This window comes from Anarhichas minor, unplaced genomic scaffold (assembly GCF_050575085.1).
Source record: "Anarhichas minor isolate MPS153535 unplaced genomic scaffold, ASM5057508v1 ptg000035l, whole genome shotgun sequence".
In the NCBI taxonomy this organism is placed as follows: Eukaryota; Metazoa; Chordata; class Actinopteri; order Perciformes; family Anarhichadidae; genus Anarhichas; species Anarhichas minor.
The window spans coordinates 1704734-1731709 of NW_027466481.1; the positions used below are offsets into that span (position 1 = coordinate 1704734).

Here is a 26976-nt window from a genome sequence, read left to right on the forward strand (position 1 = left end):
TCCGTGTCTGTAATGCGCTCTCTAGCGCTCGATTGCTCTCATTTTTTTTTATTTTCTTTGTCCTTTCTTGGAAGTCATCTGTAACAGACTTGTGTGTAATTTCTCCAGTGCTAGTTGTCTGATTATATCTTTTTCTCCGCTCCCCCCCCCCCCCCCTTTAGCAAAGTTGGGTGCTCTGCTTGCATGACAGAGATGTCACAGGAGAGCTATATTTATCAAACTAATGGAATGAGTGAATACCATTGCACCCACCCCATCAGCAAGCGCCCGCCTGCACTTGCTCGGGTGGCACAAGCAGCCATCACCGCGGTTGTCGCTTGCTGCTCAGCCTCTGCCGCAGCAGCTGCAAATAATCGTCTCCAGCTCAGTAGCCACACTAATAATCCTCCAGTATAATCTTCAATTAGAACCGGCGCGGTAATCTCTGACAGGAATAATCATGGAGTTTAGCGTCTTTTTAGTGTGTGTGTTTTTGAGTCGGTGTTGCTCACAAACGCGCTCAGGCGCCATTTGTGTGTTTGTGAGGGCAAGTAAAGGTCCACTGATTGACAGTGGTTGTGTGTATGTTTAGGAGGGCTTTGAAAGGGAAAAGTGAGCGGCAATTTAAGAGCTGGATTTCCTTGTTAGTGGTGAGATTATATATTATGTCATGTTCCACAGTCTGACTTCTTTAATGGGGTAAAGGGGAGGAAAAAAAGGCCTAATGGTTTTGGAGGCTATGAGACAGCTGGCTGCTAAGACTTGCAGGGAGGAGGGGGGAAGGGGGGGTGCACTCTCATTCTCATTCTTCTTCTCTCTCTGCCGCTGTCGATCCAATAACACTCCCAACATCCATTCCCTCACATGAAGGAGCAATAACTTGTAGCCCGTCTCCTCGACTCTACCCTCTGAAGACATTCGATGGTTGTTTGTCGCTCCAAGGAAAAGGAGTGCGAGACTAACTAATTCGGTTTGGGTGCACCTGGGAGTTTGTCAACATCAAATAAGAGTCGAATATTCTTTCTCAATACTTAATGTAGAGAACAGGCGATCACCCTGGTGTGTCCAATGCATGGAAGAAAAAAGCTTACAATTTCCCCTGACACATTAAAAGTAACGCTGTCACTGCTGTCAAGTCATGTTTGCATCGATACAAAAATTCACCAACCGACCCATTATTTTAATGAACAAAACAGTTTGAGTCACTAAGCTTGGGTCATGGGACAAAAATTATTAAGATGTAATACGTTATTCTTACAGATATTTAATCAGGGTTTGTTGTTAATTCAGTGTCATCATATTTATTTATTTTTTGTGTCATAATTCTTTATTGATTTCATGTTGTTTTCTGTTATACAAATGAATAACGATTCCAAGACGCAATGTAAAAAAAGGGAGAAAAGCATTGAGAAATAAAACGCAGTTCATTGCATTAAACATTGATGTGCATATCTGTAATCTTGTTTTTTGATACATACGTATATCAATTTCTTATGAAAATCACGATATTGATTTCCTTATATGTTGATATCTGATGTATGTGTGGTGCCTCCCCCATTCTCATAAATCATCTCATCTATAAATTGGTTGTCTGTCCACCTACTGTCGCAGTATCACATGGTAACCCTTAAATCAGTAGCCTGAGTCACCATGCATTCGATGTACAGTGACCCTTGACATCTGCCTTATGTCAATAGACGGGTTGGTGAGTGACGGCGAGTTCCTAGACATCACAGAGATCAAGAGGCAGCAGGCCGAGGACTACGAATGCATCACCAACAATGGAGTGGCTTCACCCGATCAGCGCAAAGTCAAGGTGACGGTCAACTGTAAGTATTCCTCTCTGCGCCACACAACAGCCCAACGGTGATAATTCAAGTCACACTGGACCTCCAGTGTTATAGCACAATGGTGTATAAATGATTTATGTTAATACTAAAGATGCATTATTATGTATGAATTCATACATCTTAATCTTGCTCTCTCCAGTGGGGGTTGTCAACCTGGTTTGCAACCCTGTACTGACCTGACTCGACTTCTCGGTGAATGCACATGTATACTAATTGCTGAATTCCTTCTTCCTCCCTCGTTTTGCTCTGCCAGACCCTCCCATGATCACAGACATGAAGAACATGCCAGCCCATTTGGGTAAGACCGCCATCTTGCGTTGCGAAGCCATGGCAGTCCCGCCAGCCTCCTTCGAGTGGTACAAAGATGACCACAGGTGAGACCAGCAAAGTGTTCAGTGTTCAAGTTTCTGCTCCACACTTCAATCCAGCTTCATCTAAAAATACATGTTTTTTTTTCTCTCCATGGCCTTCGGCCCTCACTAAACTGATGAGTTTCACGCACAAAATTAAGCTTTTTGAAAAATGCACTTCAGAGTGAAAAAAATCAATAAACGCCGGCCTTGCATTTCAGTATTGATGTCTAAACTCAGCTTCTGAAACAATGGCGTGAAGGCCGGCTCAGACACGGTCAACGTCTCAGTGCAGCAGCACAGCAATAACAGCCTGCCTGGTTAATATGTAGCTTTTATGAGCCACAATGACGTCAAATTATTATACCAATCATTTACCCGACAACACAAACAGAAAGTATTTTAATGAGACCTGTTGAACTGTGAGTTCAGCGATATTAAAAAAACAGATACAGCAGGTGATAACAGAGAAAAGGAGGGAACAGAACAGATATGCAATTGGGCTGCATCTGTTAGTGGGGACATGAGATCTTTACAAAAACAATCTAGTCATTTTCCCACATGAATTACATTTTCACATTTAGACAGTTTACTGCGGACATACTGTATGTAGTCTTGGCTGCCGTCCATTCACCTACCCTCTGACATTAGTAAAGGTCTGAAATAATTGTAAATGTTTTCGCCATCTCTGGGGAAATATTAGCTTGTTGGAAACCTTGCTCTCTATAACCCACACATAATCTGTCCTTCCAAGTTTGTAAAAGGTCCCAGAGAGGGTAGAAGAGTTCGAATGATTTGGCATCAGCCAAAATAAGACGCAGAAGTACTTAGACAAGCCTTTGCCAGCCAGAGAGAGCCGTTAATAGACTATAATGGGCCCCAGCAGGAGGTCTCTGTTATTTATGGACTGTTAGATTTCTCTATTAGTGCAAGGTGAGACAGAGTGTGTGGAGGGGGACTGTGTTCCATGGTCGTCTCTGGAGAGATGGAGAAACAAAAAGCCTCTTTGGCTGAGTTTCTAGGTGTAATGTTATGTTGTGTTATCTCGCTTTTTCTGACACACTCTTTTTCTCTTTTTCTTCCCGCCTCCCTCCTTCGCTTTCGCTCCCCCACCACTACCACCCAGGCCGGTAGAGAGTGACAACACCCTTAGGATCAAAAACGAGAAGACGCGCTCACTGTTGCTGTTCACCAACGTCACAGAGAAACACTTTGGGAACTACACCTGCTTTGCCTCAAACCGTCTGGGAGCTTCTAACGCCAGCATGCTGCTGTTTCGTAAGTTATCACATAGAAGGCACACGCAGGCGCATTGCGCACAATGACACGGTGTGCACATGTGTGCAAGCCCAAGCTGCCACAAGAACATAAGTGCACTCGCATTAATCTGACGTGACTATCAAACAGACGTGACATGCTAAAAAAAAAAATACACAATACATATGCAACGACAGACTGTTTTTCCCTCTTCGCCCACTCTCATTTTTGCTCTGCACACAGCACAGCGTTTTCTCAGCCCTCTCCTCCCTCCTTCCTCCCCATTTTCCGTTATTCTCCGCCCCATTAAAGCTTTGCTTGCCTATATTACCGTCTCTCTCTCTCTCGTTCGTTCACGCTCTCACCCTGCATCTCTCGTCCTTACACATTCCTGCATACACACACAGTCGCTCTGCTCTCTCCCGTTACCCAAGAAGTTGTCATTTCTCTCCATGCCCAATTCACATTAACCGTCCCCAATGAGCGATTTCCTACCCTTCCACCCCCCCCCAGCCCCCTAACCCCCCCCCCCCCCACCCCTTTACTGCATTCAGCATTACCATCTTAAGTGAGTCCTTCATCTATCCCCTTTCTTCTTTCATTGCTTTACCCATTATCCCGGCCAGTCTCCCTTCAATGACTCACTCTCTCGTCAGACCCATACATCTTCCTGCTCTCTTTTTCCACCGCCGCTGCTTCTACTTCTGTCAGCCTATCTCTCCGTCATCTGTCCTTTTGCCTCCTCTTTCCTTCCTAATCTCCCCCAGCCATCATTAGAACACAACAAATCCCTTTCTGTTCTGGACCAGGCACGGAAAATCAGACCATAATCGGACACTTTTGTGATATTTCTATTGATACGCTGCTCCTCGCTGGCGTTGCCTCCCTGCCATCTTTGTTTCTGTGCTTTTGTTCCTTTTTATACCTCACCATTTTAAAAGGTGCAACATGTAACATTTTAATATTAACCCACCATCACATTGCTGTAATGAGCCCATTACTAAAGCCACTGGCAGCCTGTACCAGCTTTCACTCTGCACTGTTCAATTATAAGACACCAGGTTGTATTTTGTCAATCTGATAGATTGACAAAATGGCACAAAACAGGAAGAAAGAATGTAATTAAAGTGTGTTTTTTTTGCAGTTGTCCATTAAATCGTGATGTGATTTTGTTGCCCAAATATGATATTCTTGATGGTAAATTGGATTATTTGCTTGTTGGAGAACCATTCTATGTTATTTTTCCAGCATTCAAATGTATTGTATAATTCAATAGACTTTTGTCACTGTGGACATTTTGACTCGTGTGTAACTAATGACATTAACAAGGGTTGCATTTCATTGAGGTGCCCCAGTGCCACGGCGCTTGTATTGTGTTTGCTGGCTGGCTGGTTTAGATTTCTGGCACACGCAAATGGAGGAGAGCCATTATGAATGTTATTAGTTTCACCTGTTAGTCAGAATGTAAGCCCTGAACCACATATATGTTTCTAAATTTAGAAATTCAATCAACCTTTTTTTTTTTTACGGTGGCCATCTAGACATATCAAATAGGTAGAACTAATAACATTAATAATGGCTGTGTTCTTGTACTGTGCATACAGGCTCAGCGACTTGCCTTCCTGGCACACGTTTATGGAACAGAGCCATGATTAACGTCTATAGTCTCACGTCAAAATGTCAGCCCTAGAATAGCCCAATGCATAGAACATGTAAACTGTAGCATGTCATGGCTTTGTAAACTTGAGATTAACCGTGTTAACATGTTTCTAAATTGAGAAATTCAATAGACCGCTCTCATTTAGACGTGTCAAATAGGTGTCACCACTAACATTGTAGTTCCAGGGTGCATGTTTTTTGCATATAGGTTTCAGTAGCGCCGCTTCCTGGCACACCTAAAAAACACAGAGCCATCATGTTCACTTAAAATGTCAGACCTCATGTCACAGCCTTCTATATTGTGTCCATTTAAAGTATAATAATGATCTTAAATGGGATCCAGAAGCTCTGTCGTTCTCTCACATAAAAAGCAAAGCTTTAACGAAACATCTTCAGATGGTGCAATGAGTGTGAAGCTGTTATTTAGTTATAATTTGGAAAAACGCCGGCTAATGCTGCATTCCAGGCAGCTCGGTACGCAAAGAAAGTCTGCTGGAAAAAGTAATTTAAAGTCAATGTTCTTACTTGTAAACTCTGTAAACGCTTGGAGGTCAAGTATTAGAATTGTAATTGTAATTATTTATTTCTGTGTATATTCCAAAATACACATTTCTCCTTTTCCCCTCTCTCCTTTTTCGTCCAGGACCGGGCGCCATACAAGGGCGAGGGACCGGTCTACATGGAGGGATGGGTGTCAGCGCGTGTTTTTGGTTTTCCCTCTCTGCTGTTCTTCTGCTGAAGGTGTAAAGATCGAGCTCCACTTGGAATTGTCCCTAAACGCCCCGTCCCCCCTCTTCCTCCCTCTCTCCCCCTCTACGGAAGGAAGAAGGAAATGAAATTCTTTAATTACGAACCCATCACTGTGAACAAAAAGAATATGCATTATTCCAGGAGCCATTGAATCATTGCATCAAACACACAACCACATTATCCCCCCCCCCCCCCCTCCCTTCCCCAAAACCCCCGCTGCCTCGATTCAATTTCGAGGTCAAACCATTGTCATCATCTCTTCCTCCCTCTCTCCCACACATCTGTCTCTCTCTTTTTGTTTCCCAGCATGCCTTGCAGATTTGTCTGACTTGGTACTTCCCTCCTCACCTTGTTTTCCCCTCATTATTACCACTGGGCCGATGTTAATAGAGAGTGTATATTAACAATCAATTATTGTGTCGGTGATCAATGAGAAAGTAGATAATCTAACAACTGGATGATCATTTATGTAATATACATAGACTAATGACTGACCTACAATGTTTGCCTTATGGAAATGACACATAAAATCTCAATTTAATGGTGGATATTTATAGAATTATAGTAATAATGTGTTAAAAACGGTCATGTGACCTTTTGAAAATTGTTCAATTGGTGGCCATGTGGAGTGTCACCTTCTGATCACACACACCTACACCTACACACACACACATGTATGGATTTTTGATTTTAACTGTGTAGCAGTGAAGCTGCTATGAATGATGTCAAAATGTATTAAAAAAGGGTGGGTGGTGACGGCGTCAGTCTTAACTACCCCTTTATGTAACTTTGGGGGTTTATACCAAGGTTTCGCATGTAGACCCCCTCACTACCCAAACCTTTTTAGCCCCCTCCCTCCGCCCTTCTGTTCAACGTGCTCTTGTCTAGTCGCCCTCCGCATCGCTTTAGTGTTCTCTGCTCCGTGTCGACCCCCCCCTCCTCCCTCCGTCTTCTTCCCCCAGTGTAAATATATGCAGTAAAGAGGCCACGCCGGCGACTTCCGAGTTGCCCGGCGCTGAACGACATCTCCCATCAGCCTCGACTGCGCTCCAGTTTTCTGAAGCAGCAAGAGACTGTCCAGTGACAATGATGTCTTCTGTTTCAAAGCTGCGACTCCATCCTCTTTGTCGCTTGTTGATAGCATGTACTGGTTAGAGATGTTCCTGTTGTGAGTCCACACTCCCTTCACCCCCCCCTCCCTCCCCCCTCCCTGCACTGTGTCTGTTTTACTCTGCAAGGTTACCTGCTTTTACTTTTTTGGTGTTAATAATAGTACAGATGATGATGATGATGTTAATAAGTATTTGAATAACTATGAATAGTAATTCCATGTGAGAAAAAAAAAGAACAAAATCTGATGATAATGAGCCGTGCGTGGGAAAAAAGATTTTTTTTGTACTTTACTCTGAGAAGTCACACACATTGAACAACCACAATGAAAAAAAATGAAAAAAAAGAGACATGTAAAGTTTTTGAAGTGATGTGCTCTATTTTGCCATGACAAGCTTTTTAAAAACACATTTGAAACAGTCTGAGGGATTATTTCATCCAAGTCAAGAAGCAGTGAATGATGATGTTATTTATAATTTGTAACAGTTTATGTATTGGACTATTTCTTTTACATGCTTTGAACTGCATCACAGATTTACAGCATAGTTGTCCAGTTATCATAGTGTGTGTCTCTCTCCAACCAGATAAGATAAATGATTTGGATCCATGTCAGTCTCTGATTGTAGCTGTAAGTCGGTTCTTGTTGGGCCAGACCACAGGGAGACAAAGATGTAATTAGCCGTTACCTGTGGCTGGCTAAGTGAAGGAGTCGGGGCTCCACCTGTCCCTCCTGCCAGCCAGTGATGGCCCCATAAATCAAGCTCATACCTGCCACTGACAGGAATCCTCTTCAAGGACAACCCCGCCTCGGTGCACGAGTCCTCCCCTACAATGTGTCACCTGTGACATGCAGGCATGGGCACTACAAAACCCCTATGGCACAATTATCCATCCACTACCCCCGCACAGCACAAACAGTGGGAGGTAAGCCCATATTTCAATACGGTGGCACTCGTTTCCCTGCTGAAACACTGTTTCCACTCACATGCAGCGACTATATGCAAATTTGCCATAACGAGCCTGCACGGAGAGATGAGTTTACCCCCGCTGAACCCTGACTACTGCGACCTTAAAGGGGAATTACTCAGTATCAAATCAATTGTCTGAATGTGTTATGTTTGATTTTGTTTCAAACCAGCAATAACCCCTAACACTACTGTGCGAGAAGTATCAGATATGGTTAAAGCTGTGGTGTAATATCTGAAGAGATTAACAAGGTATATCAAATAAGTCTGTTGTTGTGCTTTTACTGTGTACAGTACTCTGAAATGATTGTGAAGCTCTGTTTAGATGGCCCTTAATCTAAAACACTACATGTTGTACTCAAAAAGTCTTGCCCTCTGCGATGTAGTCGGGTTGTCTGTGTGACAGAACACACTGTTTGTGCATGCATCTTGTTGCGCAAAAAGTAATGACGGATTCCATGTCAAGCACAAGAGCAGGTTGTTTGGTCAGTGCTTCTTTTTTTCTGCCTCAGTCTCTGTTTCATCCTCTCAATATCTCGGTCTTTTTTTTACTGTTTCTCACTCAAATACTGTTTACTGTTCCATGTCAGCGTCCCACTGGGTTTGTCAGTGGCATATAACATCTCTATGTACATATTCTGTCCTTGATGAAGAAAAAGAACAAAAGAATTGAAGGAAAAACATCCCCAAAAAAAACACGGACAAAAAAAAATAACATACTGTCATATTTCTCAATGTGGGATTCAAAAAAAGCACGTCAATGTTGGTGTATGGGTGGATTTTGGAAAAAAAAAAAAAATGAAAAAAAGAAACAAGCAAACATTGTTGTGTTCAGGTTTATGGGTAATGGGTCCAGATGGGGGGAATTCGGGCAATATGGCTTGAAATTCGAGGGTAGGAGAGGATGCTGTTGAGAGAGCACCCGGTCCGACGGGCCTGTGGGACGATACCCTGACAATGCAAATCCAAAAGCTGAGAGCCAGAGGGAGATGGGATGACACTAACCAGACTGTGAACCCTCCAGTTAGGGGGAGAAGACAGACAGGCCCTCATATTGCATTTCCAAACTTGAGCGCCGTGGTCTTTCCCAGGGGAAGACCACACACTATTTATGGTTGCACTATGTAATATGAACAGCATTAACATAGCCTTGATCGCAAACACAGTCTGGCCTACTTCAAGTGTATAAATAACATCCCGACTGGGGTTCAATGAGTTTACAGTGATATAAACAAGACGTTTGCTCGGCCTCTAATTACATTCGGCGCAGCCTGATGAGAAAGTGTTGATTGGCTCCTGCAGCTGAAGGTTATGTGATCTGTTTACAGAATCTTTGTTAATAAGATGGCACAAAGCTTTTATTTTGAGCTCACAAAACTAGCACGTAGCGCCAGTTGACAGTGTATAGCATTGTGTTGCACTTTAATAGCTGTACTTTTGTTTACGGTCAGATTCAAGTAATGGATTTACACCGGCGGAAAAGGAGGTGAATGTATATAGCTGTAAATGAATGGCCCTTTTTTGCTTTTATAAACATATCGGTACAGTGTTTCGACAAGAACTTTGGAATATAGGGTTTGTAAAAGACCTGTTACAGTTTCAGAGCACTGTGCCTTTGCAGAGAGGAGTCGGGTAATTAAGCTCTTCAGAGTGTAAGGAAAGATACCGCACGTCGCTCCTGAACTGTTGCAGTAAAATAATTATGGTGCTTTGAAGCCAAGACTGTAGAATGGCAGAAGAAGTGCAAGCCTGGAGAAGGTTTGAATGTACTGCTGTCTTCATTTTGTACGTGGCAGACTCGTGCTGTAGCCTTTCCTACAACACCCTCCCTACATGGAACAGAACCAGGACCGACTTTCAATTCTGAATGCAATGGTTAATCAATACATTCGAACAAATGGCTTTGGAATAGAGCAATTTCTCCCCGGCCGGCCTTACCAGGTCCCCAGAAGCTGAATTGATCAAGTGTCTATAGACCAGCCTTAGAACAGAGAGCATAATTCATCATGCCTGATACAAGACACCCCTAATTGCGCATTGATTTTTAAACCCTTCTCTGAAACCATTTTGGCAAGCTGTAATGTCAGCTCAGTAAACTATGTGTTCAAAGCTACGGTTCAGATCCAGGGAATGAAGAATTAATCATTTGTTTTTCAAGTCTATCCAGGCTGGTATTTGTTTTGCTCTTCCCGTACACACCCACTGGGCTTTTAAACACCAGGCGCAGTGGGTGCTTTGATGTTACATTCGATTTTATTAGTAATGACAGAGGTGTAACCTGGATCATTTTGCGGTTGCCAATGTCAGCAGCTATTGACATTATGTATCCAGGGGCTTATTTCTAGATGTAAAATACACAAAGAAAAAGAATTTAATGATGTGAGAAATTGCAAACATTGCTGTACCAGAGTCAGTATACCAAAAGGCTATATGTGCAGGGTGACAATTATATATGAATGATTATCATTGCTCTAAATCCCCTGCTCACGTCCTTTACAGCAAAGCACGCCTAATTCCCATATATTATCCTAATTATCCATTGTTTACCAACTATCTACAGGCTCATTCAGTCCTCATGGGCAAAGTCCATATTGCAAGTCTATTAAGGCCCGGTACTTTTCCATTACCACAGCTAATGAGTGCATTAGTGTACAGCATGCTAGACGGGATTGTGATGACGGAAAGCATGAGCACACTTCAGGTGTTTGAAATGGCATCAGATTTGTTAATTAAAGAGTCGCATGACACTTGCAAGATGAAGGTGTAGATCGGGATTAGTGTTCATTAATTGGGATAGATAGATACAGTATATATAGATAGATAGATAGATGTTTTATTGCAGTGTTTAGTGTTAGTATTTTGTTAAGAGTAGATAAATAGGTGTTCTGTATATATTTAGAACCTCAGCTTGCAGCAAAGATGCCTGGTCACAGAGACGCCAGCCTCGACCTCTTCCTCAGCGCGACCACAGATGGCATCTTGTCAATCACTCACCTCTCTAAGAACAGGAGCGTCTGGCTAATTAACGGCGTGCTGCACTCCTCCAGTTGAGCAGCGTTCGCGTGGACCAGGCAACACAATGGAGGCATCTCGCCCACCACGTCTCCCCTAGTCATTAAGTCGCCCACCTCACAACTCCAACATAGGAGGAGTCCCATTACTTGGCCTCTCTGAATCACCAGCCCACGCCTGGCATTTTGCTTGTCAATCAACCGCAGGGTAAATATTGGTTGTGGTGCTGAGAACTGACAGGGGAAACTTGGATTTCTTTCACAAGTGACAGCACCAACTGGTGTTTTTTTGTGCTGATTTATATTGCGGTTCTGTGTCGGCGGGGCTGTGGTGAAGTCACCGATGCGGGCTACAAGTGTCTTATTACCGCGTTAGGTGCGCTAGAGGCTGGGATAGACGACAGGATGTATGATAGGGGGCTGGCCATGTGCTTTGTGCCTCAAGAGGGCAATAACAGTGAACAGACTGCAGGAACCCTCACTGCAGAGTAATGGAAAATGACCCATTTGGAAACTAATAACACATTCTACCAGGAGAGACCCAACCGTGTATAATTGAGGGAATGAGTTGTCTTAGGTTAGTGTTTGAATGTGGAGCCCATCTCCCTCTCTCTCTTCTCTCCCTCTCTCTACACACACACACATTTCCTTCCTGTCCTCCATTTCTTTTTGTGTGGAGATAACCTATGATAAGTCCTGCTCTCTCACCTCTCAGTACTCCAGGTTTGCCCACTCTGCCGTTTCTGATATAAATGATGTGTTAGTATTTGTGCGTGTGTGTGTTGGTTTCGCCGGATTATGAGGACGTTTCTATGGTACCTGCTTACTCTGTGAGGACATCATGGACTTGTGAGGACAAAGGACAGGTCCAATAAGTTGATCAGTGTAGCAGCACAAGTGTGTGTGTGTGTTTGTGTGTGTATTCTCTGAGCTGCACAGGGCAGGCATGTTTGGTTCCTTCATCACACAGACCTGAATTACAGACAGTATTCCATCCCTCAACATCTCATCAATGTAAAACACACAAGACAAAAAAAAACAATGAAAGGAGCAAAACATTTGCCTTCCACCGTGACAGGTGTTCAGTGCTGTGAAGCGATGATTGTACTTCCTTTTGATCGGTTTAGTCGCTGAACGTGTCTTCTTTGACTTTTATTTCCGAGTGTCTTTTTTTTTTTTTTTTTCAAAATCCATGAAGTGGCGTTAAAAATCATATCATGTGGAGGGAGACAAAAAAATAAAAAATCTGTTTTGTTTTTAAGAGAACTCGCTGTGTGTGGTTTGTTGCTGGAAGCGAGGCTCTGTTGGCCCCTGTGGTTGGAAAGGAGGTGAGGTCAGGAGAGTTGCTTCAGCTTGTTTTTTTGCTTCCTGCTGAGTAAAGATCCTCTGCTTTTGTTGAGTTTGCAGGTTCATCTCAGAGTTTTGTTTTGTTTTTATTAAAATGTCTGAATGTTCAGTTTGATGAGCATCTGTCAGAATAAATGGCTCATACCAAACCACTTGACAACAAATGATTTAAATGCTATGAGTGGGTGAGAACGTCATAATAGAAATGATCCGTTGTGATTATCAATCATTAATGGGAAAATGTTAAGTTTGTCCATTTTGATTAACACTGGCTGTTGTCATTCTGTTCATGTTAATTTATTTACAGGCTGGAGGAAGCTCTCCACTTGGTATTTAATTATCAATCAAATCGATCATAATTTTCAGGAGCAAATCTGCTCTAATTCATTTCTATATTGAAACAATATTCTGTTTGTTTAACCCTTAGAGACCCACATAGACCCTTTTTTTAGTCTGTTTTAGTGGAGGAAGGGGATCTTTAGGCGGAGATAGCAGGTCAACAGTATATATCGCATAGAAGTGATGCACAACATCTGAAAGCTGGGAACCTAACGATTCATTTGAGATCCAGCTTAGCGGTGTGTATCAAAGTATCATACATTAAAATGAAATGATCGATTAGTTAATTAAAAGAAAATGTGAACGTATATAGGGGCTTAGAACAACGTGATGGAAGTATATGATGGCCAATCCCATGCTCACTTGTGTCTCATATGTTGTTGCAACAATTTTTGGGTTTATTCCATTCATTGCAGATTTGATGCTTAAATTTGTTAAAATAGGGACGTCACATTTACTATGGGGACTACCATCATCACACATGAATACTTCTGGGTTCATTGGATCCACAAGAGTCTCAGCTTTCCAGTGACTCTTTAGGGACCCCAGTATGCAGAAGTATTCAAATACCTCATTTTTAGAATAAGCTAAAATAACACATATACTGTATACTGCATGCAAAAAAACTTGATTTTTTTTTCCCAAAACTTTATAGGATTACCATAAAGTGAGCATGTATGTAAAGGGGGGACTCGTTGGTAACTATAGAACCCATTTTCATTCACGTATCTTGAGGCGAGAGCTCAAGGAACACCTTTAAATATCACCATGCCAGTTTTCCTTTGCCAACATTTAGCCTAACTCTGGAGCATTATCCCCCTGCCAGACAAGCTAGCATGACAAGGTTGGTACCAATGGATTCATTAGGTCTGGTTTCATATGATGCTAGGACTTTAACTCTATCTTTAAGACTGAGCTGCTACAGCCTAAAGACAGTAGGCCTAATGTCGGTAGGGACTTAATTTAGTCTTGCCAGGAAAAAAAATCAAGTTGTATTCTATTGTAATTTGTGTGAAACAAAACAACATACAAATAACAACCATGTCTGTTGACAAAAGTTTAAATCGCGTCGTAAAACCTTCCCAAGAAATGTAATTTTTATATAAGATTAATCAATAAGATTATACTTAGTAAGGACACAGGTTATATTGAAAGGAATGTGACTTTACTATTTAATAAATTGGGTCACACATGTCGCTTTTTTTAAAGCCCCTTGACGTACAAACAGCAAAGTAATGTGTTACGTAATGCCCCTTCAAGTGGTTGCAATTTCAATGTTTTTACCGAATGGGTCATCTGACGTTTTCAATTTAGAGTGAAAAGTTTTAATAAGCAGACAGTTTTTTCCTCAAGTTGAACTCATATTTTTAAACTTGCGTGTCTTGCTTTGATGATGATGATTGCACCTATGTATCACAAGTCGTCCTCCCCCTGGAGGATGCGGATCTGTATTCATTATACTCATTATGCTCATTAGGCGACTCAGGAAATTCATATTTACAGCTATTGCACGGGAAAAACTCAAAAAAACTAAATCAAAACAAGAGTTTTGGAATACATCAACACATTCAGTAATGTGCTGCAAATCCTAGAAGACAGAATTTTGTACTACTTGTAAAAATGTTTATTGCTCAAAACTCAAAATACTCAATCATTACTTCTTCCAATACCAAGGGTCCTTTGTGTTATGGGTATTTTTTTAATTAATAAGCAATTGTTTCTCAGGCACTATACTCACTGGCACTACTCCATCTCGGTCTCTTTAGTAATAATCTCATGGCATCATTATAAGATACTTGAAGTCACTATAAGCTTCTTTTTTTTGTAGTTTGACCACAAGTGTGCATTGTAGAGTGGTGTACAATATGCTATGAACAGAGACATCTTCACTCCATCTGTACACAGACCAAACTTGCGTGAGAGAGTGTTTGCTTGTGCATACATCCTACGACATTGCCTAGAAATGTCATTATCATCGGTCATGTGTTCCGTTATAAAGTGACCACGATATTTTACTTCATCACAGACACCAAGATTGTTATCAGGCAATTTGAAGTCAGGGAAGTTTAGACATTTTTCCTCTTTGGTTCTTCAGATCAAGATAGCACTCTTACTGGCGTTGTATTTGATGTCATGTTCCACACCATAAACAGTGAGGAGCTGCTGAAGACCAGCGCTACATGGACTAAAAATCACAAGATCATCTGCATACATAATATGGTTAACCAGAGTATTCCCAATCATGCACCCATATTACAGGTTTCCAATTGCTTGTTCAAACAAACCTAAGGCTTTTTGGGGAAAACATCACATTCATTCCAAATGACTGTAATTACTTAAAATCAAAATAATGATGATTAAAAGGGCGTCTGCACTAATGTAGAGGAAAACAGAAACCTTTAGAACAACGGCAGCAGCGCTTGCTTACACTGTGGTTTCTTTCAGCATGCGGAGTGTGTCCATTTGTTTGGCAAGATACTGATATTTAACCCAGAACCAGGTTTCTTTTGAAGAGTGACCTATTAATGAACGATCATCTCTAACCATAGAGTGCAACAACAAAACAAGCTGACACCATCATGTTTCAAAGCACAGCAAGCTTCAGACTTGCCTGAGAAATTACTTCACCACTCAAGATTGGAGTGGGGAACAACAGCAGCATGGCAAAAATGCTTCGCCTGTGTTTGCTTCTATTGCTGGCAGGCCAAGTACCAGGTCAGTCCGAATCCAAGTCAGTCACGTTACAAAATGTGTTTGCTTTGTATAAACTGTCACCCAGGGTTTGATCTTTGTTAAGCTTGTCTTTTCCTTAGATTCTTTGAATATCTATTTCAAAAGTTTGATATGACATTTGGAATTAAATAGCATATGTTTTCATTATTAAAATGATTTAATTAGAGCAGAGAGAGAAGTAGAAGGTAAAGAGACGCAACCTGTTTTTCGGACCACTTTTGTGTTCTTCTTTTTCATCTGCAGTCGAATTGTGTGCGTCTGAGTGTTTTGCTTATCTTATCTGCAGTATTGCATCACCGCACTTAATAATCACTTCATCACACTTAGCAAGACAAGCCGTCGCCACAATCAAAGAGATACTCCAAAGCTGTTGAAATCGTTTTTACTTGAGAGTGCATTCGTTTTCGATTGAAAAATTAAGTTTAAAAAAAAACATTTGTTGTTCGGTGAAGTTTGTCACATTGAAAGACATTCAATAAGTTTTTGGTGCATTATAAAATTGTACTGAATTGAATTCCAATTTAGTTCTTTTGAGTTTTCTGTCACCCAGGAATACTAAACACACATTTAAAGTATTTGTAGTTGACCCGCAGGTCTGCTCTAGACTTTTTAAAACTTCTTCGTATGACACGTTTTATTAATGGCTCTGTCTTTAGCCCTGACAGCAACTCCAGAGGGACTGAGGGTTAGACAGTACCCCCCCTCTCTCAGCGTGATGCGGGGTGAGTCGGCCACCCTGTCCTGTCATTTCAAAGTGGAATCCCTCAAGTATGGGGTTCAGTGGTTCAAACTGAAGTCGGAAAAGCAGCCCATCCCAAAGTCTCCCAGGACGTCCGTTGTGGAGAAGAATCAAACGTCCTCCCTGGTGATCACCGAGGTAGCACTGGAGGATGCTGGGTGGTATTACTGCGAGGTGAACGTCCTGCAGAAAGACCCAGAGTGTGGCAACGGGACCGAGCTGGTCGTCTTGGGTGAGAAACAAATTGTTCGTTTCAGAAATTCATTAGGGGTGGCTTTGCTTGGGTGATGTTGCCATGTTGCCGGTAATTATGTCTCATTTGTAGAGGGCCACGGTGTTTAGTGTGAGACGCAGCTCGATACAAGCGCCGGGGAGGACCATGATTCACCATAACAGGAGCGGCCAGGCTCGATCCATAAAGAAATCAAGCCATGTGAAATTCCCTCAGAGTTCATCTTTTTGCCTGAGCAGTTTCATGACAGATCTAGAAATAATCACCCCGGCTCCATGTGCAGTGCCTTGTATCGATCTTGCCCAGGGAATTGAAACTCACAAGAAAACAAGGCATGGAGGGATGGCCAAATTATTATGTGGAAATCATTCATGCAGAAAAAAGACTTCCTTTGAGTTTCTCTGAATGCATTGTTGCCTCCCCGAAATACCAATCCAAATTGTATGTTTATACCTCTTTTAATCTTGTTTAAATGTTTAAATGTGCATGTTGTGCACTATCCATACTTTCCTTAATGTGTTCTTGTACTTTTCATCAACTCGTTTGATCTTAATTTGTCCTTGTTTTTAAATAGATGGCTGCATTATGACTACCACTACACTACACATATACTTTTCATATTTCTGTTGTATTTGGCCTTGCTGCTTATTGTTATTTGCTGCTACAATGACCTGATTTTACATTCTGACTTCATATCATCTGATGTTTTTAATTTGTAAGGAACTGGCGTGTTCAGCTTAATCGTTTTGAGATATTGATGGGTGCCGATCCAAAAATCACAAAATAGCACTCGTCAGCACTCACAATTAAGTGTTTGTACTTTGGCAAACAGAAGCAAAAGGAAACGGACGCGTTTCAGCCCGAGGCTTCTGTCGGAGTTTCTGAGACATTTGCGGGGTGTGACGTGGCCCGAGAAAAGATTTATGACCAAAGAATTTTAAATGCATGTTTGTCCGTGGTTTCTGAAAAAAAATTGTCTTTTAAGCACCTAATCCTCCTTCTGTTTATCAGTCAGTTAAAAGAGTCGTCAGAAAACAGCATATTCTAAAGTGAAGAGTAGTGTCCTGTAAACACTTGAATTCTGCTGGCCATTGAGTTTGTAAGCTACGGTTCATGGGTATTGAGGCTGTTTGTCCATTGTTAAGGGGAGGAGCTAAGGAGAGGAAACTTCTCCTAAGAGAGGTCTATTGAGTATCCTGGGGGCGTACATGAGGAATTACTGCTTTCTTGTTGATATGAATACAAATGAGCATTATTGATGTACATGATGTTTATTGATGTCATGTACATTTTCTTACTGTTAGAGTGCAAGTGGTCACTTATCTGGTTGTCACATCACCAGAAAGAAACCTTTTTAGCTTTCTTATAGTGAGGAAGTGTCTTTTGATGATGTTGTATTGATTGTTGTATTTATTTTATCTGTAGGTTATGCACATGATGGGTTTACATATGTTCATACATGCATTTTGTAATGTCAGCGTGTCATTTATCTAGTTGTTGCAAGAAGAGAATATAATTGTTTTGATAAAACTTCTCTTATAACTTTTCTTATAATTTACATTTTTTGCTACATATTTTCTGACTATGGTTGATGATGTGTATCAGCTCAACAGCTGGTTCCTGTCTGCTGCTTTAGAGGGGTCTCCTACACAAATGTCTCAGAAACCCTAAGGACAGCCCAGGCCTGAAACACGTCTGTTTACTTTTGCTGCTGTGTATCATTAAAAACACTTATTTGAGTGCTGAAGACTATTTACCCATTTTGTTTCTGATCCCTTTTCTACTGCTATAGCACCGCCTTCTGCTCCCAAGATTTACCTCCAGATTCCCCCGGACCCACAGACTGGTCAGTGGGCTCTCTTCTGTCTCACTGGGGGGTTCCACCCCAGCGAGCTCACCCTGACCTGGACCTACCAGAGCGCAGCAGCCGATATCGATCACCTGTCAGTCACCAATTGCACCCTTCCTGCATTCAACCCTCATGGTAACCTGTCTGAACACCTGGCCGTCGGAGCCCCGCTGTCCTCAGATTGGTTGGTGAACTCCATGCCTACAAGCCACTCAAAGTGTTTCCAGGTGATGGACAACCACAGCCGGGAAGTGTATCTCTTCAGCGTGTTTGGCCTCCCACAGAAGGAGTCTTTGGAAACAGGGATCACCTTCACTTGTGGGGTGCAGGACCACCCTGCCATAACCACGGCTCTGACTGCCTCCTTCACTTGGGGTAATAAAAACGGAGACTCAATCAATTTCCCAAATATGATCAGTTTTTACAGTTTGAAATTTGTCTTGGAGGCATTAGTTGCGAAGTGCAAAGAGCCACTGGTTGTGGAATTTTTTAATTTAAAATTCTTTTTAATTTCCCATTTGGGCGTTTTCTTTTAACAATTTCAACCAAAAAATGTAGCTGTAATATGGAACTATTATGCCAACCAGTTTTAAATATTTAACTATTTAACTTAATCATGTTTGTTTCAACAGATTGGTACAACAGATGTCTCAAAATATTATAAATCGCTGTTATAGCAAATGAGGAGCACATGTCAATGTATTTATGGGGGAAAGAAAACACTGGACCAATTTTCATCTAACATTGACCCAGAATCAGAAAGTGAACCCATATAAACTGCTGAATTCAGGTTTATACAAAGTAAACCGTTAGCTTCAGCCTGCAGTAAAATGTAAAGACAATATTGATATTACACCTTACAAAGTTGATAATGCGTTTATGTTGTGGACATTATCATTAACTTGGAGTCATGTTTTTAGAGTAAATGTAAGTCCTTTTAGCTCTGATTTGGTCGCCACCAACATTATAAGAAACAAATAACTGCTGCATCATCTGTTTGGAAAAGACTTTTGATGAGAGCGATGAGACTGAACCGAAACAGTGATGTAGCGGGCCAGAATAGTGAAAATGAAATAGCTGAAAGACTGAAGGAGAGCTGAAGGAAGATTCTGTGTGGGTTTATCACTACACGCAACTCCTTTCACACTACACATAGTCATTTAATCCATTAGTCATATAAAAAATATTGTTTTTTTATGTACACAGACTTACATCTTTGACTAATGCAGCTGACTCTTGTACTGATATACAACTGCGATTCACCTCCCCTTGTAGAACGTGAACAGGATTTGTACTCTTTCCTCTTTGCGGGTCTACAGGCAACTTCCTTCCAAATAACACAGTCTGTACTGACACAGAGCTCCGGGACGACAGTGCCTCACATACCACAAGTCGCTTGTTCAGTGTTTGCCCTACTTGACTGTTAATGTGGATCAGACATCGATCATTCCAAGGCAACAGCTTGCCTGCAATACTGCATACTTGAACAAATTAATGATTTACCCAATCAATGTTTAAACACCTCTCCCCTCCCAGCGAGGAGGTGAATGTCCATCAACCGAAGCCAGTTCAACCTTCCTGATTTAATTCCATCGTACTCAATAACATGATAAGTCAGTGCTAATCAGTGTTTGCCTTTTTTTTTTCTACTTTCCTTTCCAGATGCCTCCCCTAACGAGCTGATTGTACACTTGAACATTCTGAAGATGTGTCTCCTCTCTGCAATGACCGTCGTCTTTTTATTGGAAGGTAAATGTGAGTAAACCTCTCAGCTAGAATTACAGGAAGCGGTTAAAAGACTGTATTTCATTTATGTGATCTTGCTCTCAACAGCAGTCAAACATTTCTGCGTGAAGGGGAAATGATGTCTGCCAGGTGAGTACAATTTTCTCCTCTGCCTTTGGCAAACAAGTCATGTACACACACGCACGCACACACACACACACACGAATGCATACACACGGGGCTGTTTTTTCCTTATTGCCTTATCCCTGTAACCTATCACACATTGTTTGTAAAAAGTCAACACTGACGCAATGACCAATTATTGTCTTCCAGGAAATACAAAATGAAGTGGGAGAGAAAACAGAAAAAGGGCCGCTGGGTTTTCAGTGCGACTCATCTGAGCCGACCAACCTTTGACAAACAACATCAAACAAATCATGTCCAGAGTCATCGCTCAGAAATGAATTTACTGACTGGACGGTTCATTCTGCACTATGAGTGACTGTGTATAATCCCCCCCTCTCTCCCATTTTTAAACCTCTTGCTGTACATGCTGCTTGGCTTTTCTCCCACTGTATATCCTCTAAACATTGATGCAATGCTGATTTCTTTCTGCACATCAAAGCTATTTTTTTCTCTGTGACTCCTTATCGCCGTGGCGTGCTGACTATAGCTTGTTTTTGGATCTGCTCAATTGTGCCACCATAGTAGAAACATAGTTCGCACATCTTAGTCGTTCACTCGGGTCCGTGTGTCAGAATGAATGCCTCATGCATGATCCACCTGTCAAACAGATACAGCGATCAGCTCAACCTCCGCGCAGGCCTAATCCTCGCAAAACGGGATTACAGCCGATGCCAGCGCTCGCTTGTGTGATAGCATTGTTTACGTGTGCGGTGTGTGGGGTGATATCTTGATTCAGGTGCTGGGGAAAGTTGATTTTCAATTTAGGCCTGCCCACCTTACCACGAGCACCAAATACTGCTTGTAATAATGACGTTTACATTGACAGCAAGATTATGTATCTACAGTACAACCAGATTAGAGGTGTCAAAACAACAACAAAAATCTGCTCAATAAACTTGCTATTATTCAAGAATCATGCTTATTTTTCATTTTATTTTTCTATGAACGTCAATTTTTAAAAAGGTGTAAATTGTATACATGACTGATCTGGTGATCACATCTACATTCAGGTAATGCAGTTGATATTTACATGCAATGTTCACATTTGTTACTCTTTCCAAAACTATTATTATTACATGATTTGTTTATGAAAGTAGCCGTTGTCTTGATGTTGTCACTTTCTATTCTTCGGCTCATGTACGCTCACACATGTATGTCCTATTATATGACAACTACATCATGCAAAATATATTATTTACATGATTTGTGTATGAAAATAGTACTTCTGTATTTTGTCACACCTGTCATACAACTTTCAGACGTATATTTTATGCATTCAAACATATATTCAAACATTTATGCTACTTTATTGCCACATATAGTTATAATATACATCATATAATCAAATCCTAGTAAGATTAAAAATAATGTAAACTGAAATGGTGAAAATGGTCATAGCCATGTAATGCAAAATACACAAATATATGTTCACATAAAAGCAAACTGCATATTAGCTGCATGTGTGTTTGTAAGGTCATACAAAGCCATTCCATCTTCAACACACTTGAGTCTTCAAGATCTCACACTTCAGTTCGACAGCCGACACATAATGAGCATGTTGCTACAAACAGACGACATTTCCTGTTCATGGTCAATGCTGTTGGGAAAGCATTATCTCTTATTGCTAAGACGTGACGTCCGCAGCTGTTGCTTAGATATTGATTTTGTTGGTGCAGCACTCCAAAACACCTGACTGCATTGAGTTCTTATGAAATCCTGCTCTTATGTAAGACGGATTTTTCATTTGAATATGACTGTTCAAAGTGACCTGTCTCTGTGGTCTGCTCAGACAGACAGGTGTCGTCTCTTGTCTCGTTTCCTCAAACAGTTTGCTGTATATAGCATGCAAAGTCCTTTTCTCACGTGTAAAAACATAAACATGACATTCATTTTCTGCTTCCAGGGATGAAGAAATACAAAATTAGTAAAGGCAGCTGCTCACAGCTTTCTTTCAGTCTGCTCAGATAGCATTGATCTCCTCTTGTTTGTGTTCCTTATCTTTTGCAGTCTTGTTAATCCCCCTACACATGGCCCAGAGCATGTGACAGGACATGCACCTGTTAAGGCGACTCCGAACCACTTTCATCACACTACCCACGGTCTTTCTCACAGCAGAGGAGGAAAAGTAGAAAATAAGAGGGTCTAGACAAGCGTTAAAGGTGCTGCACAGCAGGGCTTTGTCTCGCCAGTCGGGACTTTTCCACATAATAATACCGACAATGTGCGAGACGTTATAGGGGCCAAAACATAAAGCGAACACCAGCAGTGTTCCTAAAGCCATGCCGATGGCCCGGAGACGCCGGCGCCGGCCAATGTGCTGCAGCTTGGACAGAATCCTGATGAAGTTGATGTAGCAGAAACTGCTAATCAGGAAGGGGATGCAGAAAAGTACCACGCAGAGCTCCAGGCGCACAGGCAGGAGGATCTTCAGCTGAGTGTCTGTGAAATTCTCATAACACACTTCCCTCTTGTCGTCACCAATGGCAGAGGCATTGTGGCCTGAGCTGGAGTTGTCAGAGGGGATAAAGGGCACGATGAACACAATGCTGAGGTGGATGAAGCAGAAAATCCAGAAGAAGATGCTGGCGGCGACGGCGTACACTGGTCGCCTCTTCAGGGTGTGCTGGATGGGGAAAGCCACGCCCAGGTAGCGCTCCACGCTGACCGCAGTGAGGAAACAGGTGCTGTTGTAGATGGTCAGGTAGAAGATGAAGCCAGACAGCGGGCAGAGGGCGTAGGGCATGTTCCACAGCATGTTGTTCATCACTTCCTGCATCTTGAAGGGCAGGAAGACGAGGAAGAGGAGGTCCGAGATGGTCAGGTTGAGGAGCAGGATGTCGATCGGTGTGGGTTTCTGCTTCACTTTCTTGCAGAAGGTGTAGAAGGCGAGGACGTTGGCTGGGAAGCCCAGCACAAAGGTAATGATGTAAACAGACAGACACAGTCCAGTGTGGCACTCCTGCATGGTGGCCTCGATGTAAGTCAGTCAAGGATGGAGACGTGTCACATTATGTCCTTGACTCCAGGGGGGGGGAATGAATACACGGCGGCACAGGGAGGTTTGATCCGCCGGGCAGTTAGAACCGCAGGAGACGAAGGCTTCTTATTGGGTCAGTGGCCTGGAACAAACCCGGCGAGACAGCGTGGTTTTCCTGTCCCAACCGATAAACCAACGCTCATCGTTTCCTCGAGGGTTTTGAGCTCTGCTGATAAGAGAGAATGGAAGGAGATTACAACACTGCACAGCACAGTCTTTCTACCTACTGCCCATTTGACACTTGATTTAAGAGTGCACTGCTAGACTTTTACATTTTTAGCCTACAAGCTGAAAGACCACAGGAAGAAGAGAGATAAACTCTAATTCATTTTGTTTTCAAAATTCCCTCTTAATTTCCTTCTATAACCCCACTTCAGAGTTTATTGTGAAGCTCAATTATCACTTAATGAGGAGCCAGTGTTTTGGTCTGGCGCATGTGTTTGTGTACAAACCATAATGCTGTGTTATTGCTTCCTCCGTGTCGTAAATACAGTACAATGATGCTTTTATCATTAACTTCCAGCCCGTTTTCAGTACATGCACATTTACTAGACATGTTGAGAAAGTGATGACCCTCATAAACATAATGACCGGGGAAATGAGTGTCTCAACGTTTTAGCTGGTCCAGTGTCACAACACACTTTTGTCATCAAAACAACATCTGTATCTAATTCCTGCATCTTTTTATAAAGGAAATAGAGAATAAAGACTGAAGTAAAATTGTAAAATTAGCAGAAAATAAATAATTCAAGAGAAAATAACCTTAATAAAATAATTAAGAAAAGCTAGTTTCTTACCCTTTATGCAATGAGCAGCATCACATAAAAGTGAGCAACGTGAGACAGAAGTTAACTCTTATAGTCCAGAGGGGAGGTTTTTTAAAAATGCTTTACAGAGAAGTGTGAAGAAACTGAAGAATTGACACCTATTCAAGCTACTTCCTTTTCTGCGGTGGTCGTTTTTCAGGTCACACATTTTACAAAAAAACTGCACGCTTCCTATTTAAGGTTTCTTAAAAAGAAACCATGTCAAGAACAAGTAGTAATTGTTGCTTACCTTATTCCACTGCGTGTTTCTTGGCACACATGTGGCGATTGCTCAACTGTTTTATTTGATGTCCTGCCTCCAGCTCCTACCTGCTGTCGGCCGGCACGTCCCCTTATTTGCATGATAATCTAAACAACCGGCGGAGATAATAGAAATTATTATTAGGGAGATACTGCAGCAATTTATCTCCCACGCTCGCCAAACACGGTTACTGTGGTAACAACTGGCCTTTTTTGCAATACGAGTGGCGCAGACGGTCCCTGCAAGCCGGCCTGATCATAGGTTATTAAATCTTATTTAGTTATCCATGCCCACTGCTTCCATGGACGCCTCTTTATTATGAGAAAGAAAGACATTTGACACAAAAGTGATGACTGGCTGTCAGGGCATTCCCTCCCTTTACACCATGTGGTGAGGGCAGCAGGGCCAGCTCTATGGTTATCCAAACAGCGGCCAGTTACTTGAGAAGCCACATACTGTACTGTACACAATAGTAGTAAAAAAAATAAAAACATGACTTGTGGTTTATTCAGAGAAGACTGATTTGACTTCCCATTGTGAGATTATTCTGTATGCTGCAGAAATAAACAACCCAGGGATGTTAGAGATCAATGGCCTTTTTATATTTACCTCTTAATATCACAGCGGGGTCAAGTTTCTATAAAATAGGTGAAACAGGTGAAAGCGCAGATAGTCACGGCTAATTCCACAAAGTGAGAGAAACGAGCTTTTGAAGTAATAATGACTCAGAGGTGTACAAAGAGTCTATTTGATGTTGGCTAATGTATGTAAATCACTCTGAGGCACCTTCACTTGAGCTAAGTCCTTAAACACTTGATTCCCATGTGTGAGTTTTGGATATTTTGTTACCCGTCTGACTCAAGTCCTTCTTAAGTATTTGTCCCCTTTACGACGTCAGTCACTTCCTGCCCCATGCTATTAATCTCATTCAGAAACCTTCTTTCAACTTCTTGCATGCCTCCGCACCCCAGACGAGCAACCACGGAAGAAAATGTTTGAGTTTGAGGCAATGTGCTCTTGTCTGAAATCATCACATTTGTATTCCACACATACATTCGTACGATCACATTGTATTATGCAAGCTGGTGTGTTCCACTGCAAGAGCTGGTTTTACAGAGTGACATCGGGGGGGGGGGAGGGGGGGGATGTTGTTTGAGCTCAAACTTCCCTGTAACGCTTGGTGATATTTCATCATTTCAGGACAACCTTATTCAGCAAGTAGTCCCATTTTGCACTTTCACTTTCCATATTTGACTTTTTTTCATCCTCTCAAATGATATCAGAGAGAGAATATCATTTTTCACATGAAGCCAAGGCCAAAGGAAGATTATGCACTGTACATAGAGCTGAATTTAAGCATAAAAAGGTTAGATCAGTAAACATTTTCTCATTTAGTTGATAGCTTTACGTGCAATAATTATTATAATGTATTATTCATAGAATCATTATTATCAGAGTAAGCTGGAGGAGGTGGAGCAGGGCCGCAAAAATAATGAAATCCCCCCCTCTCCAAACCCAGACCAAATTTAGATCTATCATATTGTTCAGGTACCTTACATGAAATTATGACATATTTGCTGTATATTCTATCTCCAAACATGGAGGTCTGAATGCAAACCCACGCTGCTGGAAAAATGTGACTTATTTTATGCGGTCGTAAAAGTATAGACAAATGTAAATTAAATCAGAAATGTGTTGTTTTGGAGAGGATGGACGTGTTTTGTGGTTTCATTTGGAGGACTTGTTGAGCAATAGTGATGCATACTGTATATTTCTAGCAGAGATTAGTGTTTGCGGTTCAGCAGCGACAGCAGCAGCAGCAGTAGGGCACTGCAGGGGGCATTGACAAGCCTTGGGGCAACAGAGAGGGCTGAGTCATTCTTCCCGAGTTCATTTGTGTGTTTATAAATTAACAAAATAAACAAAGAAGGAGGTTCCAGGCAGGTGTTGCAGGTGTGTTTGTGCGTAAAGCGGAAATAAGGGACTTTCCCCGGTAGCGTCAGACAGGTTGAGTGTCTGAAAACAGCAGGTCGTGAATGGCAGCCAGCAGACCCACAACCCTGAGGGGCTTTTCAGAGTTTGGGACACTGGGGATGAAGTCAGACAAAGCTGATGCAACAAAGTGATATTTGTGAAGGAGCACACAAAATAGAACAAGGACACGGCTCAGACGCACAGTGTTGAGGTAGAGAGAAAAGCCTGCAGAGCAGAAGTCTGTGGTTACTGAAGCAGCCGGAATAGAATCATACATTACAAAAACCCGAGGAGTAGACAGATTTAATAGCGTGCCAATGTATCAGGTCCCAAATATCAGAAACAATTTCTCCACATCGGAGCAATCCGTAAAGATTTGTTCTTCTCTTTTATTTATTTTATTTTTTCCAGAACAAATATACGTTATTGCCCTCACTATGTTGTTTTCCTCTTAAGTATCCTAGAGGTTAAATAGAGAGGGTGGGCAATAGTGCTTAATGGAGTTGCTAACTATAGACGAATTGCATTAGTGAGTATTTTAAAGGAGTGTTTTAGTTTCCAGTGGAGTCTCTGAATATTTCATTACGGAATAAAATGTGGCGGAAGCAGCTAATTTTTCTTGTGTTAATTAACATCAGACTCCGAAATTATTAACCGTAAAATAGAGGAATTAGTGTCGGCCTTCAGAAACCTGCTTGGAGTTTAATGCGAGCCACCATTCTGGACTATGATATTAACCAGAAAATAAAGCGGCCGTCTGCGTCCCTCTGCTTTGTGCTCGCTGGGAAAGGCCACTTTGAAGTTCAATTGACACGG

At 41.8% G+C, this 26976-nt stretch overlaps 2 protein-coding genes across 2 annotated transcripts in view; one reads left to right on the forward strand and one right to left on the reverse strand.

The window, feature by feature from the left end:
- iglon5 (IgLON family member 5) overlaps positions 1 to 5842 on the forward strand; it is a 90937-nt gene extending 85095 nt beyond the window's left edge. Inside the window, exons 5-8 of the mRNA XM_076106790.1 lie at positions 1677 to 1808; positions 2083 to 2203; positions 3306 to 3457; positions 5739 to 5842. Of these exons, the coding sequence (XP_075962905.1) occupies positions 1677 to 1808; positions 2083 to 2203; positions 3306 to 3457; positions 5739 to 5842 (509 nt within the window). The remainder of the gene's footprint in view (positions 1 to 1676; positions 1809 to 2082; positions 2204 to 3305; positions 3458 to 5738) is intronic.
- A 16199-nt stretch (positions 5843 to 22041) lies between these two features.
- Positions 22042 to 23046, reverse strand: LOC142965760 (free fatty acid receptor 2). The gene has a single exon (XM_076106840.1). The coding sequence runs from the start codon at positions 23044 to 23046 to the stop codon at positions 22042 to 22044; it is 1005 nt and encodes a 334-aa protein (XP_075962955.1).
- Between the last annotated feature and the right edge of the window lie 3930 nt (positions 23047 to 26976).

Bases quoted from the DNA above. Each gene is read 5' to 3' on its own strand.
- LOC142965760 (XM_076106840.1), bottom strand. From the start codon at position 23,046: ATGCAGGAGTGCCACACTGGACTGTGTCTGTCTGTTTACATCATTACC.